Genomic DNA, 18860 nt, shown 5'->3' on the forward strand with positions numbered 1-18860 from the left:
GAGCAGGACATGAGAGTTCCCTGGAAAAAAAAACCTGACAAAAATATATGAATCAATGGTTTGTAGGACTCTGAACACTGATAATGAAGGCCAGTGATTTCTGACATACAGGGCAAAAAAAAAAAAAAAAGGTGAGCTCTAGGTTTCCCTCGCTTCCTGGCTTGAGAGAGTTTCCAGGCCCTGGTGCACAGAGGAGGAAACCCAAGCGGAGCCCAGAAAACATCCGGAGTTTGGGAGACAGAGCTGAGGGTCTGGAGGGACCAAGGCAGCTGCAATTCACAGGACAAAGTACCAGAGAGGAGACAGATGCACAGAGAGAAAAATCCAGAAATCGGCAAAGGGTTCCCCTCAAGAATTCATTTGAATACTGATCAGCTCATGCATGTGAGAAGAGTATCTGAGTCTGGGGAAAGGGCCGTTGGAAAGAAGTAGAAGAAACGGGGCTTGGAATTCACACAGGACCAAGAACAGTGCCTGTCCTCATCAGCCTGAAAGCTTTAGAATTCATGAGTCCCTGGGGAGACTACTTGGAAAGGTCTTGCCTCAGTCATGGGGAATAATTAGCTTTAAATCAAGCACTGCTCTGGGCCCTCCTAAGAAATCATTAAAGCAAGACATGAAAAGCACAAACTATTTCTAGGTAATATAGCTGCATCTCTGAACAAAGCTCAGGAAAATGTATAAGAACAAAATCATCCGGTACCCAACAAGGTCAAACTCACAATGACTGGCATCTAATCAAAGATTACAAGGCGTGAAAAGAAGCAGAAATATGTGACCCGTAATAAGTAGAAAAATCAATCAAAACTGACTGAGAACTAACACAGACATTAGAATTGGCAGAAGAATCACTCAGAGTTATAACTGTATTCCATATGTTCAAAAGCTAAGTCTAGACAAGGAAAATATTTTAAAAAGACACATACTGAACTTTTAGAGATGAGAACTTAAGAGAAAAAAATATGTTAGATGAAAAGCTTACTAAATGGAATCAATGGCAAATTAGACATTGCAGGAAAAGAGATGAGTGGACTTGAAGACAGCAATAGAAACTATCCAAAATGAGACAGACATAGGAAAAAAAGAATTTTGAAAAACCCAAAAGAGCATCTGTGAACTGTGGGACAATTTCAAGTGGCCAAATACACATTAGATGGGATTCCTGAGGGGAGGAAGTAGAAGGGGCAGGGAACAGAAAAATATTTAAAGAAATGTGTTGACAAGTTTCCAAATTTGATGAAAACTACAAACCCAGAGATCCAAGAAGTTTGGTGAATGCTAAACACAAGAAAATATGGAAAACTACACCCAGAGACATCTTAATTGGTTTGCTTAAAATCAGTAATACAGAGGAAATCTTAAAAGCAGCCAGAACAACAACAAAAAAGATATGCACAAAGCCACATAGACAAGGATGACAGCAGATTTCTTACTCAAATGAAAAGACAGTGGGGCAGCATTTTTTCTTTCAGTACCGGAAATATTCAGCCTAGAATTCTATACAAAGAAAAATATCTTTCAATAACAAAGACAAAATAAAGACATTTTCAGACATACACAAGCTGAAATAATTTATCATTGGCACATATTATACATGAAGCGATGTCGTATTACTTGAAGTTAGGCTACGAGAAGTTGAAGATATATGCTATAAACCTAAGATAACCACTGAAATAACAAGACAAGCTGACAAAGGAAACAAAATGGAATTAAAAATACACAAATGAAATCCTGTGGGGGGAAAAAAAAGAACAAAGAACAGATAGGGCTAATAGAAAACAAACAGCAAGGTGATAAACATACATCTAACCATACGTATGTGGAAACTTACCAATGTAAGTTTGAAGGCATATGAGATATTATATGTCAATTGTAGCTCAATACAACTCTCGGTAAAGTGAAAAAAGAGAGAAGGAGAGTCACTCCTCTGGCACTGAGCTGTTCAGACATGTGGGTGGGACACACCTGGGCATTCTGTGTGTGTCTGTGTGTAAGTGTGTGTGTGTCTCAGTGTGCCTGTTCTAGGCATGACCCTGAGACACGAAGATGGCTTTTCTCACAAAATGTTAAAGAATTTGTCCAGGCTGAGCGTGGTGGCTCACACCTGTAATCCCAGCACTTTGGGAGGCTGAAGTGGGCAGATCACTTCAGTCCAGACCTGTAGTCCCAACTACCTAGGAGGCTGAGGTAGGAGAATCGCTTGAGTCGAGAAGTGGGGAGTCGAGGTGGCAGTGAGTGGTGATCACACCACGGCATTCCAGCCTGGGTCACAGAGCGAGACTGTGTCTCAAAATGAATGAATGAATCAATGAATCAATCAATAGAATTTGTCCGAAGTTTGAGAAGCTTGACCCTTCTTTGATGATGCTGCCTCTCAAAGCATTTCAGGGACTCCTCATTTGGAATAACCTTCACAGCCATTCTGTGACCCAGTAGAGATCATTAGTCTAATCACATTGTGTAGTCATGCTTCAGTCATGAACAGAGACAGTCCAAAACATTACCATCTGAGACTCAAGATTGGACTCCGAATACCTGCTTGTTTCAAAATACCAAATTCAGTTTCAAAAGACAAGGAAATGGCTAAAGGTTCATTCAGGCTCTGCAGGCCGTTGTAACCTACAGTAGGTCTACAGGAGTTTAGAGCACATATATTTTGAACAAATGGAGAGGGGGATGGTGCTTATTTTCATTAGCAGTTGTATTAAATAATCAGCAGGATGTCTTTGTAGTCCTGGGTGGTGATGAAGTACGCAGGCTCAGAGTTAGGAAGATTTTTTTTTTTTGAGACGGAATATCACTGTCACCAGGCTGGAGTGCAGTGGTGTGACCTCGGCTCACTGCAACCTCTGCCTCCCAGGTACAAGTGATTCTCCTGCCTCAGCCTCCTGAGTAGCTGGGACTACAGGTACCCGCCACCATGCCCGGCTAATTTTTGTATTTTCAGTAGAGACGGGGTTTCACCATGTTGGCCAGGATGGTCTCGATCTCTTGACCTCGTGATCCACTCGCCTCGGCCTCCCAAAGTGCTGAGATTACAGGCGTGAGCCACTGCACCCACCCAGAAAGATATTAAACCTGGCTCTGTCCACTCCTGCTGTGTGATGCTGGGCAAGACACTTATTATCTGTGCCTCAGTTTCCTTATTTGCAAAATGTGGATGATAATGATAATACCTACTGCATGGACTGTTATGAAAGTTAAATGAGAAAACACATGTAAAACACCTAGACCTGTGCTGCACCATAGGTAGGACGTAATGAGGGCTTCAGCAAAGGTTAATCCACTTGTCTATTCTTTCGTTTATGTAGTGCTTTCTCTGCGTAGCACTGTGGTAGATGATTACATAATGGTAAATAAGAGACATGGAACGGGCCCTCATAAAGCAGGACCTACATGAACCATCTCTTGCTCCGTGAAGGTAGAAAATCAGATGAACACAAACGGAGTATTTACGATTGGGGAAAAGTGGGAGCTTCTGAGCTATTCCCAGGGTCAAGGAAAGGTTTCCTGAGGAAATAACTTTGGAGCTGATATCTGAGGGTTGAAGAGGTAAGTGAATGAGGTGAAAGGATGGGAGAGAGCGGGGAGTACTTGCCAGGAAGAAGAACAGCATATGCAAACGCCCCGAGGCAGAAAGGAGAACAGCACTTTAGAAGAACTGGAAAGAGGAGTGTGGCTGGAGTGCAGTGTCCAGTGATGAGTCTGGAGAGGGAGGCAGGGACCCAATCGTGCTGGCTCTGGAGGCCGCGGTGCAGGGGTTCACCCTCAATTTCATACCAACGGCCAGCCGCTAGGGGATTGTAAGCAGGAGCATGCTAAGATCAGATTTACATTTAGAAAAAAAAAATCACTTTGGCTACTGGGTGGGAAACAAGTTGGAGACGAGGGGACAAACAGGATGAGGGAAGAGAATAAAGATGTTAGTACAGTGATGGTGGCAATCCTGAACACGAGCAGTAGGAGCCTGTGAAGGTGATAAATGGGCAGGTATGAGGGAGAGTTTGGTTGTTGAACTGACAGTGAAACAGGAAAAGTTCCCTTGTCCCCTTTGCAGGGTGTGTGATGGGGGAGTGGCTTGCTTCTTCAGTGCCCCGCTGCTCAAACCTCTAGGGGAGCATTCAGACGGGCAGGCTGTGGGGTGCCAACCCCACAGCAGTGTCTGGGGGTGAACGTTTACTGCTCCAGCAGCCCCAATGGGCGTGTGTTACAGGGTGCTCTTGCTTGTGTTAACCAGCTCAATTTGACCCTCTACCTTGTCGCAAGGACAGAGGCTTTCGGTATCCTGGATTCTTGCTTTGGTGTACTGGCAGAGTCGCATCAAACGTGGGCTTGAGAATGAGTGGTTTTATTGAGTGGAAGCATCTCAGCAGATGGGGGAGCTAGAAAGGTGATGGTTTTCCCCTGGAGTCAGGCTGCTTTCAGCCCGGGCTCTCCTCTGACTGCCCCAGCCAAACTCTGCGTCATTCTGCTGGTCAGTGGCCTGCTGGCTTGCCAGTGCATTCCTCCCGACATCCAGCCGCCTGTGTGTTCCTCCTCTGATGTGCTCCTCTCAGTGTCCAGCTGCTTCTGTCTCTGCACAGAATGGGGGCATGACAGGCCAGAGCGGTCTTGGGAAAGGCAACATTTGGGCAGGAAAACAGAAACACATGTCCTCACCTAGGTCCATGGGGGTGGAGCCCTAGCCAGGTCCACACCCTTCCTGTACCCAGCACTTTCCTTCCCCACTTACATTATCGTTTAAAGGGACCAGCTCTTCCCTTCCCAGCACTTTGTATCAATAGGACTTGGGGGTGGGGGAGATGGAGGTGTCAAAAGTAAGCTCCTAGATGGATACGGTGTCGTCCACTATGCTGAGAGAATGCTGGAGGAGAACCAGGTGGGGGTGGGGGATGACACATTTTGTTTGAACCTGTTGAGACTGAAGCATCCTTGAGAGCCTGGTAGAGAAACAGAAGTGGCAATTGACTATGTAGGTGGAGAATTCAGATACACTATTGGGGTGAAGTGAACATTCTTGGTATAAAGATAAATAAAGGCGTATCAAGCAGGAACCCCATGTTTCTGAATCTTTGGCCCCAAGTTCTTTGGACTCTGATATCCACAGAGGTGAAATATCATCTGAGTTTTCTGTTCTGCACCAATGCTAGATGTTTAATAAGTGTACTAGATGAAGACTATTTTGCCAACAGGATGACTTGCAATTTGAGAGCAGAACAAGCTAATTTACAGAGTACTTGTACATGTTTATCTTCTCAAGAGTGTCTTCCCTTTTTGCTCAAAGAAGGCTGCAGAAGAGATCAGCAGGGCGCAGCTGGTTTCTTATGCAACCAGAAGCAAATGGCACAGTTGTCAAAGTGTTCACACTTCAGGCAAGGCAAAGGATAAAATAATATTTCTTCCTAGAACTCACATTTTCTTCAGAATGCCTTTATATCTGTAAAGCTCTCCGTATAGTCAAGTGAACTTTGACAAGGTTGATTAATAAGCAACAAGTGAGAATGCTAGAAAGGACCAAGACTGTGTTTACTCAAATAATACATTTTCCAGTGGGCACTGAGCTTTGTATTTTCCAGACAAAAAGCACATGTGGCAAAATATTTGCAGAAAAATACCATGTAATTCTCCCATGATTCAAGATTAATTTCTCAAAATTTTCTCCTCAAATTTGGGAGAATTGGTTGGTTAGAATTTTGTAGATGCTATGCATTTAACTTGGGAAAAATATTGGAATGCGATACAGGTATGGTGAAATGTCAACATTAAAAATCATGTTGTTAAAAAATGACTGTAGAGGACTGGGTGCCAGTGGATTACACCTGTAATCCCAGAACTTTGGGAGGCCAAGGTGGGCAGATCACGAGGTCAAGAGATCGAGACCATTCTGGCCAACATTGTGAAACCCCGTCTCTACTAAAAATACAAAAATTAGCTGGGCATGGTGGCGTGCACCTGTAGTCCCAGCTACTTGAGAGGCTGAGGCAGGAGAATCGCTTGAACCCAGGAGGCAGAGCTTGCAGTGAGCTGAGATCGTGCCACTGCACTCCAGCCTGGGCAACAGAACGAGACTCAGTCTCAAAAGAAAAAAAAAAAATGACTGTGGAAAAGTATAACAAACCTATTGAGTAATTATATTTAGTGTATTTGGACCCCTAATTATGGAAACACAAAATACCTGGCCAAAAAATGGCAGAGTTAAGGACCTTCAAAACTTCTCCTTCATAGAAGGCACAAGGACCTTATCAGAATCAACTTTTTTCATAACTCTAGAAATTAACCCAAGGTGTGCAGCAATCTGGGGAGTGTTTTTTCAAAGAAATTAATTGAATCTCAGTAAGAACAGTGAGTTGGTGGCTTTTTAGCTAGTCCTATTCACATTCTCCAGCTCCAGCTTCTCACTAACCTTGAAAACCAACAGTTTGTGATCACAGTGGAAACCACAGGCTCACTGCCACTGGAGGGGGCAGGATGGGGTTGGAGTTCCTTCAAAGCTTCATTTCCAGAATAATTCTCATTATTTGACCTGTCCACTGGCTCTCTGGAAGACCCCACTTACAAAACTTTCTTTATTTGACTTCACTCAGTTCTTCCTCCATGGGAAAAGCCTCCTCTGGGGACAGTTGTCAAAAACAATGAGAAGTGATTGATTAACTTTGTGGCTGACTGAGGTTGTAGATAACAGTCAGGATGAACAAGAGGTAAACCAAAACACTTAAGATGAAAAACTGGGGAATGGGATGTCCGTTGGTCTTTCCAAAGCTCTGGGGTATTACTGGGAATCTATCATGCATAGCCCAGGCAGGCACATGCACAGGGCTGTGGGCACGCCCAGGCTATGCGTATGTTCAAAAAAAGACTCAGGAGGGCCCTCAGCTCTCATCTCGGGCTGAGCTTGAGGTTGTGCACCAGCAGGAAGTAAAGGCTGAGGGAGAGTTGTTCACTGCTGCAGCGTGGAAAGTGTGACCTGATACACACACAGCTCCTCAGCAAGGAATAGTCCAAAAGATGTAAGGAAATCTCTGTTCAATTATTAGCTGACCACTGAGTTAACTGAGCAGAGACTCCAGTGGCTACAAATGACAAAGAATGCAGATTTTACAGAATTCAGGAGTCATAAACAAACAGAATCACAACAAACTCTGGGCAGGTGGGAGAATCTGATTTCCAGAGTTGCTGCATTTTATTATTTAAAATGTCCATTTGTCAACAACAACAACAAAAACGAGGCATGCAAAGAAACAAAGTATGGACCATACAAAGGAAAAACAGCAATCCATGGGAACTGTCCATGAGGAAACTGTCCGTGTCCAGGAGGAAGCCCAGACATTGACCTTACCAGATAAAGATATTAAATAAGCAATTTTAGATATCTAAATATCCAAAGAACTAAAGGAAACTATGTCTAAAGAACATAGGGAGTATAAAAACAATGTCTTACCAAATAGAGATATCAATAATGAGAGAAATTTTTTTTTAAGAAGCAAGTAGAAATTCTGGAGTTGAAAAAAGTTCTGGAGTACAAAGTATTGAAATGAGGAACTGACTAGAGGGGTTCAACACCAGATTTGAGCAAGCACAAGAACAAACCAATGAACTTTTAGATAGCTCAACTGAGGTTACCCAGTCTGAAGAATTAAAGGATTAAGAATGAAAAAAACCTAACAGAGTCTTCGAGACCAATGGCATACCATAAAGTCCAGCTACTCAGGAGGCTGAGGCAGGAGAATCACTTGAACCCAGGAGGCAGAGGTTACAGTGAGCTGAGATTGTGCCACTGCACTCCAGGCTGGGTGACAGAGTGAGACTCCGTCTCAAAAAAAAAAAAAAAAAAAAAGGAAAAATTAATATAAACAAAAACCAAGAGAATTTACTTTCAGCAAACCTGCCCTAAAGAAATACTAAAGGAAATCCTTCAGGATAAAATGAAAGACTATTGGAGAATAACTTGAATCCACAGGAAAAAATAAAGGGCACCAATAGAGATAACTACGTGGGTAAACAGAAATTATAGTATAAATATATTTTTTGTTTGTAAGTATTTTTTCTCCTATCTGATTCAAAAGACAACTTTATAAAGCAAAAAAATTTTAATCTGTTCTGATAAACACACGTGTATAAAGGTATACTTTATATGAGAATAACAACACAATGGAGGGGGGAGGCAGTAGAGTTATATAGATTTAATGTTTTGTATATTATTGAAATTAAATGATTAATCTGAGTGATAAGATTTTGATTAAAATCTCCATGGCAGCCACTAAGAAATAGTAAAAGAAATTCCAAATAACTTAAAATTAAATACTAGAAAATATTCAGTTAACACAAAATAAGGTAGTAATAGAGGAATAGAAGAATGAAAAAGATATGACATATAGAAAACAAATAACAAAATGGCACACATTAATTTTACCACATCATTTATTATATGAAGTGTAAATGGATTAGCTGGGCACAGTGGCACACACCTGTAGTCCTAGCTACTTGAGAGGTTGAGGTTGGAGGATTGCTTGAGGCCAGGAGTTTGAAGCTACAGTGCACTATGATTGCACCTGTAAATAGCTACTGCACTCCAGTCTGGACAGGATAGTGAGTGCATAACTCTGTCTCAAAAAAAAAAAAAAAAAAAAAAAAAAAGCAAAAAGTCAATGGATTAAACACTTTAATTGAATGGCAAATGAGTAAAAACAAAACAAAACAAAACACACACACACAAAAATCCCCATGATCCAACTATATGCTCTCTACAAGAGACACATTTTAGATTGAATGACAGAAATAGGATGAATGTAAAGAATGGAAAAAGATATACCATACAAATAAGTAACAAAAAGAAAGCTGAATAGTTATACTAATTTCAGACAAAACAGTCTTTAAGACAGAAATTCTTATTAGAGACAAAGGACATTTGGTAATGATAAAAGTGTCAATTATTTACCAGGAAGATGTAACAATTATAAATACATAACCATGTGCACGTAACAACAGTTTACCAAAATATAAGCAGCAAAAACTGACAGAATTGAAAGGTCTTCTATAGTTTGATGATAGTAGATGAAGATTTCATTATCCCACTTTCAATGTGGGATGAAACAATTGGGCAGAAGATTGACTAGGAAATAAAAGACTAGACAACACTTCAAACCAACTAAATCTAATAGACATCTATAGAAGATTATATGAAACAGCAGTAGAATACATATTTTTAAGTGTACATTCTCTAGAATAGGCCATATGTTAGGCCACAAAACAAGTTGCAGTAAGTTGAAAAGGATTGTAATCATACAAAGTATCTTTCTGACTACAGTGGATGAAATTAAAATAAATAAGAGTAGGACATTTTGAATATTCACAAATATGTGAATACTAACAACATACTTCTAAATAACCAGAGGGTGAAATATATCAAATAGGAAATTTAAAAATACTTTGAAGTGAATGAAAACAAAAAGTTTGACATTCCAAAACCTATGGGATGCCACTAAAGCAGTGCTTAGCTGAAAACACTTACCTCAAAAAACAAGATCTCAAATCAGTTATCCAAACCTCTGCCTTAAGAAATTAGAAGAGTAGGCCGGGCGCGGTGGCTCAAGCCTGTAATCCCAGCACTTTGGGAGGCCGAGACGGGCGGATCACGAGGTCAGGAGATCAAGACCATCCTGGCTAACCCGGTGAAACCCGGTCTCTACTAAAAAATACAAAAATCTAGCTGGGCGAGGTGGCGGGCGCCTGTAGTCCCAGCTACTCGGGAGTCTTGAGGCAGGAGAATGGCGTGAACCCGGGAGGCGGAGCTTGCAGTGAGCTGAGATCCGGCCACTGCACTCCAGCCTGGGCGACAGAGCGAAACTCCGCCTCAAAAAAAAAAAAAAAAGAAATTAGAAGAGTAAACTAAAGTGAAACAAACAGAAGGAAAGAAATAATAAAAAAATTAGAGAAGCTATAAATAAAATGAAAAATAGAAAAACAATAAAATTAAAACATTTAATGTTGGTTGCTTCAGAAGATCAACAAAGCTGACAAATCCTTACCTAGACAAACCAAGAAAGGAGAGAGAGAGAGGGAGAGAGAGAGAGACACCCATATTACTAAAATCAGGAATGGGAAAGAAGGGGTATGAGTACCAGCCTTTTGGAAATAAAAGTGATTATAAGAGACTACTATGAACAATTGTATGTTGATGAATAAGATAACCTAAATGAAATGGACAAATTCCTAGAAAGACACAAACTACCAAAACTGACTCAAGAAGAAATGGAAATTCTGCATAGATCTGTCATAAGGGACTGAGTTAGTAATTTTTTTAAAAAGTCTGCACAAAGAGAAGCCAGGACCAGATGTCTTCACTGGTGACTTCTTTCAAGTGTTTAAAGAATAATTAACACCAATCCTTTATTTTTTTTAATTTGGCAGATAACATTGTATCTATTTATCCTGTACAACATGATGTTTTGAAGTATATGTACATTGTGAAATTGTTAAATCTAGCTAATTAAAAATTAGATTACCTCACATAGTAAACATTTTTGTGGTGAGAGCACTTAATAGTTCTCTTTGGATTTTTCAAGAATATAATTTCAAGAATATAATATATCACCATTAACTATAGTCACCTTGCTGTCGAATGTTATGCTATGTGAATTATATCTCAAAAAGTTTTTGAAAGAACATATGAAATAAATATGCTGACTAAAGATTTTTTTAAAAAACCTCAGCAACAGTGATGCAAGATCAAAAAGGTGACCAGTATTTTAATTTTCTAAAGGAAGCAGATTCAGCTTTCTGTCTTGTTTCATTCCAGCATTCACCCTCGGTTTTAGGGTTCTCATCCTCGCCACTTAACATGTGAATTTCAGGTCACTCAGTCTAAATTTCCCTAACCCCATCAATCCTGTCTCACTTCCTAATCTCAATTGTTCCATGTTGTACCAAACATCTCCCTCCTTCCCTCCCTCCCTCCCTCCTTTCCTTCCTTCCTTCCTTCCTTCCTTCCTTCCTTCCTTCTTCCCCCCCTGCCTTCTTTCTCTTCCTCCCTTCTTTCCTTCTGCCTTCCTTTTCAGCTGATTCACAGCATTCTTTTCCTGTGCCACTCCCCATGTGGTGGCCAAGAGTTTGTTCATTGTCTCATGGCACCTGTGATCACAGGGGTTAAATACAAGCCCTCTAAAACGTTCTGTGCAGAAAGACTCTGGGGCTAAACAGCTTTGGGAATCTAGCTTGTGGTAAGCCCCACTGCCCATTCCCCTAAGAAAGTCTTAGAGAAGTCCTGTGACCAAGAACCCCTTGAAACCTTCTTTTCAAGCTCCCCAAACTTTTTGTTTAAGGAACCCTCTTCCTGAGTAGAAGCCACTGACATGCAGTGGAAGCAGTTTCTGTGGGACCCACTCTTGGAAACATCAGACTTGATCTAGAGTTCTAGTTTATTCATTTGCTGACAGCCCTCCTGAAAGGCATGTGGGGCTAGCATGGCAGGAATGAGGTGCCAGGCAGTAACATTTAGTGGAGGAGGATGGGAGAAGGGAGTTGTGGTGGTGAGAAATCCTGAGGGCTGTGAGCCCCTCTGGAGCTGAACCTGGAGGGCGGTTGGATAAGGGACAGGGAGAGGAGTGGGCTAGGAAAACTGTGCCCAATTTATCTTTGTGTGTGTGGCCCTGGCTATAGCAGGGATGATTTTCAGAAGCATTTTCCCAGTAGGTCTTTTTCACTGAAAAATGTTCTGAGATTGACAAGTAGGATGGGGAGGACAGGGCTGGTTAATCCTGTGGCATAGATGTGCTCCCTTCTCATAACAGAAAGAACATCTTTAGCAATCTGTCCTGTGGAATAGAAAAGCCATGTAATCAGGATTAGCTGTGAGCTCATACCTCTAGAATAAATGAATTCTCTCTCGGTGAGAATTCATGTAACATTTGTAATTAAGATGACTGCTGGGGAATGGGAAGGACCCCTTAGTAAGTGACGCTAATGAATGGATGACGCCCTTCCCGGCCCCTCCCAGGAAAATGAGACTCAGACACTAATTGATGTAATTAGTACTGGAAGTTAAAAGATTTCCTTCCTTTTTTTTTTTCTTTTTCTTTCTTTCTTTCTTTTTTTTTTTTTTTTTTTTTTTTTTTTTTTTTTTTTTTCCTCCTTTCTTTAGCTTTAGAGTGCCTGGGCTCTTTGGTTTCGATTGCTTGGTCACCCTTCTTTCCTCTATGAAAGTTCAGGTTGCTCTGGCGGCTTGCCTGAACCCCCTTTTCAGATGGTAATTGGGAGCCTGAATCCTGCCCTCAGGACTGCACCGTCTAGTCCACGGTGAAGTTGGAGTCAGAAGTTAGTCTCTGCCTCTTTCAAAACCCTTGCTAGGATTGGTTCGAATGTGTTTTTAGGAAGTTCTATGGTAAGCTTGAATTTATACTGGACAGAGGGCTCTTATCTTTTTTAAAAGAAGGCAGCCCTAAACAGAGCAGAAGGATATAATAAGGTGTTCGTTTTTATGGAAATAATTGAATGAAAATTTAATTTCCTACTACACTTATTGATCAGAAAAAAAAGGGAGAGGAGAAAAGGAAAGGTCTTCCTAAGCAAAAACACAGTGAATGGGAATATAATTAATAAAAATTGAGGAAAATGTCGCCCCAAGGGTTTCTCTGAGGAGGCTGATCTCCCTGACAGAAACGGCGGCGTCCTCTTTTTGCTGCCTCTGTGTGATGGGGGAGAGTGTGCAGGCGAACCCCAGGGACTTGAAGCTCTGAGAAGCCTCTGGCTTGAGCTCCCGGAGAAGGGTGAAAACATGCTTTACGATTCATGGAGAAGCCGGTTCCCAGTGTCGGGGATGCTGCTCTGAGGGGCTTCTGATGCCAGGTTGGTTTCAAGTTCAAAATCCAAAACAAGCTTCTTTGAGAAGTTCCCCACACGTAGGTTTCAGAGTGAATTCTTTCAATGGCGTTCTATTAAAATTCAAGGACATGGGCCTCATGAAGCATTCATGTGTCCTTTACATATTATACAGAAGGAATTGGCTCTAACATGATTTATGTCTTCCAATCTTACTCTAATTATATATCCCATTAAATACAGTAATGGGAAAGTCTGGGCCATATGTTTGTTTCCCTAACAGTGAGTGCTACTTTTTAATTACTAGGACTTCACTTGCGTCTGTGTCTGATGGAAGCATCAGCTTATGGGGTTGCCAAGTCGTAACTGAGAAGTCCTTTCCACCTTAAGCCAGTGGCAAAGCTTTGGCTGCACAATGCAGTTGCCGGGGGAGCTTCAAAAGATCCCAGCGTCCAGGCCGCGCTCCCAAACCAGTGAAAACTGAATCTACTGGATGGGACTCAGGCATCAGTACTTCCTTTAAAGCCCCTCAGGGGATGCCACTGTGAAAGGTGGAGAGCCGTTAATGGAAGCGGAGTTAAACAAAACTCTGTAGCGCTGGTGGACCTCCTGAGTGATAGCACTGTTAGAAAAAAACATTGCCCTGCCCAGAACCCCTTCCGCGTCTTCCTAGGGCTCCCACGGTCCCAGTGGGGCCAAAGCCTCAGGGTCCTTTCTGCCTGCCTTCCAGTGGTGTGCAGGTGTTTAACAACCCACTCCCGGGAATGGAAAAAGCCCCGATGTGTGGCGTGTGCTGACTTCCAGATTCCGTAAATACTCCCACCGAGGTCTGTTTCAGCCTACCAAGTGGCCATCGCCGAGCATGGAGTTGGGAGACGTGCACAGCCAGGTCCAGACACCAGTGCCTCCTTCCAGCTTCACAGTTCCTCATCCCTCCTTTGTGTCCACCCCTGAGTAACTCATTCTCCCTTAGGTGCTGTTCCAAGTTTTGAGTAATCTGGAAAAATAGTTTTCTGCTTGTGTGATATGCTGGCTTGTCCTGCTCAGGTAACATAACACATCTTCCCAGTTAGAGTGTGGATTACCCCTGGAAAACACCACGGGAATGTGCCTGAGGCTGGAGATGTTTAGGCAATTGGCTTTCTGGGTTATACTTTACCCTGTGAAGCTAAGGTGAGTTGTCCTAGATACGGCACATGAGGTTTCTGAACCTGCAGGGTGGAATGCCAGGCTGTGAGTCAGGACACACTCACCAAGGTGACAAGGGAGCTTCGTGGGAGGCAGCCTGCTAGCCTTTGTGGGTTGATCACCTCCACTTCATCCCTTCTGTTTCCACCACATTACAAAGCACATTCACATGCCTTGTCTTTCCCTTCCTTCCTTCCTTTCCTTTCCTTCCTTCCTTCCTTCCTTCCTTCCTTCCTTCCTTCCTTCCTTCCTTCCTTCCTCCTTCCTCCCTTCCTTCTCTTTCTTTCTATTCTTTCTTCTCTCTCTCCTTCCTCCCTCCCTCCTTTCTTTTCTTTTTTCTTTTCTTTTTTCTTTCTTTCTTTTCTTTCTCTCTCCTTCCTTCCTTCTTCCTTTTTTCCTTTCTTCTTTTTCTTTCTTTCTTCTCTCTCTCTCCTTCCTCTCTCCCTTCCTTCCTTTCTTTCTTTCTCTTTCTCTCTTTATTTCTTTTTCTATCTCTTCCTTTCATTCATTCTTTCTTTCTCTTTCTCTCTCCTTCCTTCCTTCCTCCCTCCCTCCCACTCACTCTTTCTTTCTTTCTCTCTTTCTCTTTCTTTCTCTCTCTCTCTCCCTTCCTTCCTTCTTTCCTTCCTTCCTTCCTTCCCTCCCTCCCTCCCTCCCTCCCTCCCTCCCTCCCTCCCTCCTTTCTTTCTTTCTTTCTTTCTTTCTTTCTTTCTTTCTTTCTTTCTTTCTTTCTTTCTTTCTCTCTCTCTCTTTCTTTCTCTCTTTCTTTCTTTCTTTCTTTCTTTCTTTCTTTCTTTCTTTCTTTCTTTCTCTCTTTCTATCTTTTTTGATGGAATCTTGCTCTGTTGCCCAGGCTGTAGTGCAGTGGTACAATCTTGGCTCACCACAACCTCTGCCTCCCGGGTTGAAGCAATTCTCCTGCCTCAGCCTCCCAAGTAGCTGGGATTACAGACGCGTGCCACCACACCCGGCTAATTTTTGTATTTTTAGTAGAGATGTGGTTTCGCCTTGTTGGCCAGGTGGTTTCAAACTCCTGAGCTCAGGTGATCCACCTGCCTTGGCCTCCCAAAGTTCTGGGATTACAGGTGTGAGCCACCGCATCTGGCTTCATATAACTTTTCTCACTGGATTGCTGCAGTTTACCTAGGAAGACCGAGCAAATACTATCTTCCAGCTGCAGGTGAAGAATCCTGCCTGAGCTAAGAGAGGTCAAGTGGAGTGACTCCCCCAAGTTTGAGCAACTTGCCCAAGCTCGTAGGTGATGGAGCCAGGACTTGAAGCCAGAGCTTCTGACTCCATCCTTACACCTACATGGCTCCTGACACACAGCCTTGGTCTACTGGTCACCTCCACCCAGGCGTGGGGCCAGTCAACTTAGGGAAGGGAGGAAGTGAAATAAAAAATAACCCTGCTTTGCAGTCTTTTGAATTATTAGGTTGTTGCAAAAGTAATTGTGGTTTTTGCCATTAAAAGCCTAATAATTCTTTGCCAGTCCTGCTTTGGAAAGCTGTTTTCTGAAATGAAACATGGGCTTTGTGGTCTAATAAAGAACATGTTCCAAGTTCGTCAATATTGAGTTGGGGATGTAAGATGAATGGCTCATGCCGTACGCATGGCTGACGAGCTGTGATTCTACAGAGTCAGAAACAACCTCTGTTGAGATTGCATCGAATCCAGAAGACACCTGGGACTCTAAGACGTGGCTGCAGAAATATGGCTTGAAGGCCCAGAAGCTATCCTTATACGACGTCCTTGCCGACTGCTCTTTCCGCCATGCTGATGGGGTTGTGGATATAAAAGCCAAACCAGAGGATGAGTCCGTGCAGACCAGTGCGGTAGGTGAAGTGCACTCCTGGGAGGGAATGAGTCCGTGCAGACCAGTGCGGTAGGTGAAGTGCGCTCCTGGGAGGGAATGAGTCCGTGCAGACCAGTGCGGTAGGTGAAGTGCCCTCCTGGGAGGGAATGAGTCCGTGCAGACCAGTGCGGTAGGTGAAGTGCCCTCCTGGGAGGGAATGAGTCCGTGCAGACCAGTGCGGTAGGTGAAGTGCGCTTCAGGGAGGGGCTGTGGCCTCCCCTCAAGCCCTGGGTGGGTGAGGCCTCCCTCAGGTCAGAAGGCGGGGCAAGGGGCAGCAGGGAGAGAAACCAGCTTGAGTTTCTGTGAAGAAGGGGATTCCTCTGTTTCCCTCCTCACCCTTCTCCAAAGGGCAGCTCTGGGAGTGGAGATCAAGGCTGGGAGTGAGTTCTAGACATCAGTGAGTTGTAGATAAGCCAGGGGCTGGGCTTGGAGAAATCAGGCATTATGAGTCTCAGAATTATTCAACATTATGCAAATAGAGAAGCCCTTTGTTCCCCCGTATTGAATGGAAAAGAGAAATTGCTGGTGAGTATGCCCCGTGCAGCAGGAGTGTCTGTGGTCCTCTTGTGTTTCCCCTCATTTTTCCAGTGACTGTCAGCCAGCATACAGTGCAATCCCAGCAGATACGGAATCAGATTCTCCAAAGGGCTATAGCCATGAAAAGCTTTGAAAGCTGCGGTTCCACTGTGGGTTTTGTAGGAATACAGCTTCTCCTAGTGCCCGACTCCAGCTCCCAGTGAAGGACAGTGCTGGACAGCAGTGCTGCCTACACTCCAGCATCATGCGTATGAGTCCGTAGGTCCGAAGTGGGGCTCAAGAATTTGCATCCATAACAATCCCCAGGAGATGCTAGCACTGCTGGTCCAGGAGCCACACCTTGAAAAGCAGAGAGATGTAGAACAGGAGCCAGAAGATGAGGTATCAAAGGTTTAGAAGCATGGAAAGACTAAGAAGTGTCCCAATAGGAAACAGAAATGAGGATAAAATGAACATGGCAGATTTGCAAAACCAAAGGAAGCCTTTTTCAGGAGGTGGCAAAGTCCCAGGTACACGCTGTGAAGTGAACCTAAAATGCAAGCCCAGGGCAGACAGGCAGGTGACCGGCGGGTGACCGCAGCCCAGAGGAGATACCTGGGAAAGAAAATCAAGGCCCCCCTCAAATACGGTGTCACCTCATGTATTCTCGAAGGCTCTGATTCAATGTCAAGGTCATTACTGAGATGTTGGAACTCCAGTGGAGGTGGAACTCCAGTCCTGTTGCCACTTGTTATTAGGCTGGCCAGCCACTGAGCCCCACATGCCCTCCATGGAAAGGGCACTGTCCTTCGGGGCTGTGGGAGCCACACCACGTTGTGTTCTTGCCCCCTTGCTGCTGTGCATTTATGACAAACTGCACGGAGGAAAATATAAAAACCGAATTAGAAAAATGCAGAATTGACGCAACTTGTTTCCTGGCTTACCCTAGGATGCAGGGTAATTGCTACGGTGCAGGGAAAATCTCATTTGTGGGTTTCCTCCCCCAGCACAGTTTTCTGGTTCTGTAGACATTATTCAGTAATGTTCAGCAAATCATACATAACTAAATTTTCATTTTAAAAATAGGCCAGGCGCGGTGGCTTACGTCTATAATCCCAGCACTTTGGGAGGCCAAGGCGGGCAGATCACGTGAGGTCAGGAGTTTGTGACTAGCCTGGCCAACACGGTGAAACCCCATCTCTACTAAAAATACAAAAATTAGCCAGGCATGGTGGCACGTGCCTGTAATCCCAGCTACTTGGGAGGCTGAGGCAGAACCCGAGAGGCGGAGGTTGCAGTGAGCCGAGAGTGCGCCATTGCACTCCAGCCTGGGCGGCAGAGGGAGACTTTGTCTCAAAATAAAATAAAATAAATACATTAGACCCTGGATATTTCAAAATATTAATCCCCATCAATTTGAACATAGCTTACTGCAAACTGATGACAATGCAGTATATTCAAGCTAGCTCTAATACTGATCACCTCCTAACTCTTGTCAATTTTAAATGAAATTTTACAGGACCACTTTGAATAATTTGGCTTACAAGAGGGAATTTTACCTCATTTTTTTGTGCTAGTCAAGTATATTATGGTAAAGATTGAGAATTATCAATCTACCTTTTTTTTTTTAATACAAATACTGATGAGAAAGGAACAGTTTTATTTGTAGTCTTTGGGACTACATACTGAAACTGGATTCACACCTAAAATTGTGATATGTATAAAGTAGGCAGAAAATAAGGCTGTGAAATAGGTAAATTATTTAGGGTCCACCCAGACTCCCACTGGGCAAGACCCCCTAAATATTTAACAATTAAAACTAGTTTGTAGGAACAGACTCAGGAAACTCATTAACACAGACATGAATGGCTGAAAAGGCCTTGTTATGTAGCAGTTCAAAGACATGAACGATTGGGAGGAGGAGACAAGCAAGCATTTCTAATAAGGGAATTTCAGGCCAAGCCTGAGAACTTGGTATTTCGGGCATCCCTGAAACCACACTGCATGCTTGGTTGCTTGAGCTTGTACACAAAACCAGGGCTGATGTTCAAAGACCCATTCTTGTCTCTTCATCTATTTTTCAAACAAATATTTATGGAGCCCCTGCTATGTACCGGTCCATGTGATGTGGCAGAAGGCACACTGGATATGGAAGGAGAAGTTCTAGGTATCAGTGCTGCTTCTACTAGTTAGTGACTATGAGATGTTGAACAAATCATGTGACTTCTTTGAGCGTCACGCTTCCTATTCGTGAAGTGGGTAAAGTGCACATTTACAAATGCATGTCTGAGCACAGTGCCTGGCACATAGGAGATGCCCCACAGGTGTTACCTTTCCCTGTTTCTGCACTACAAACACTGCGAATCAGAACTGAGCATTTATGGAGTGCTTTTGTGCTTCATATACAAAGTAAACATTTGTGCTCTCGTTTTACACGGGAGAGAACAGTCGTGGGAGCCGCGAGAGGTTAGGTAACTCGCTTGAGATT

General features: G+C 43.2%; 1 protein-coding gene across 1 annotated transcript in view; it reads left to right on the forward strand.

The window, feature by feature from the left end:
- VWA3B (von Willebrand factor A domain containing 3B) overlaps nt 1-18860 on the forward strand; it is a 233261-nt gene that overhangs the window by 87635 nt on the left and 126766 nt on the right. Inside the window, exon 9 of the mRNA XM_008008091.3 lies at nt 15640-15836. Within this exon, the coding sequence (XP_008006282.3) occupies nt 15640-15836 (197 nt within the window). The remainder of the gene's footprint in view (nt 1-15639; nt 15837-18860) is intronic.

The sequence above is a fragment of the Chlorocebus sabaeus genome, chromosome 14, assembly GCF_047675955.1.
Source record: "Chlorocebus sabaeus isolate Y175 chromosome 14, mChlSab1.0.hap1, whole genome shotgun sequence".
NCBI classification, from domain to species: Eukaryota; Metazoa; Chordata; class Mammalia; order Primates; family Cercopithecidae; genus Chlorocebus; species Chlorocebus sabaeus.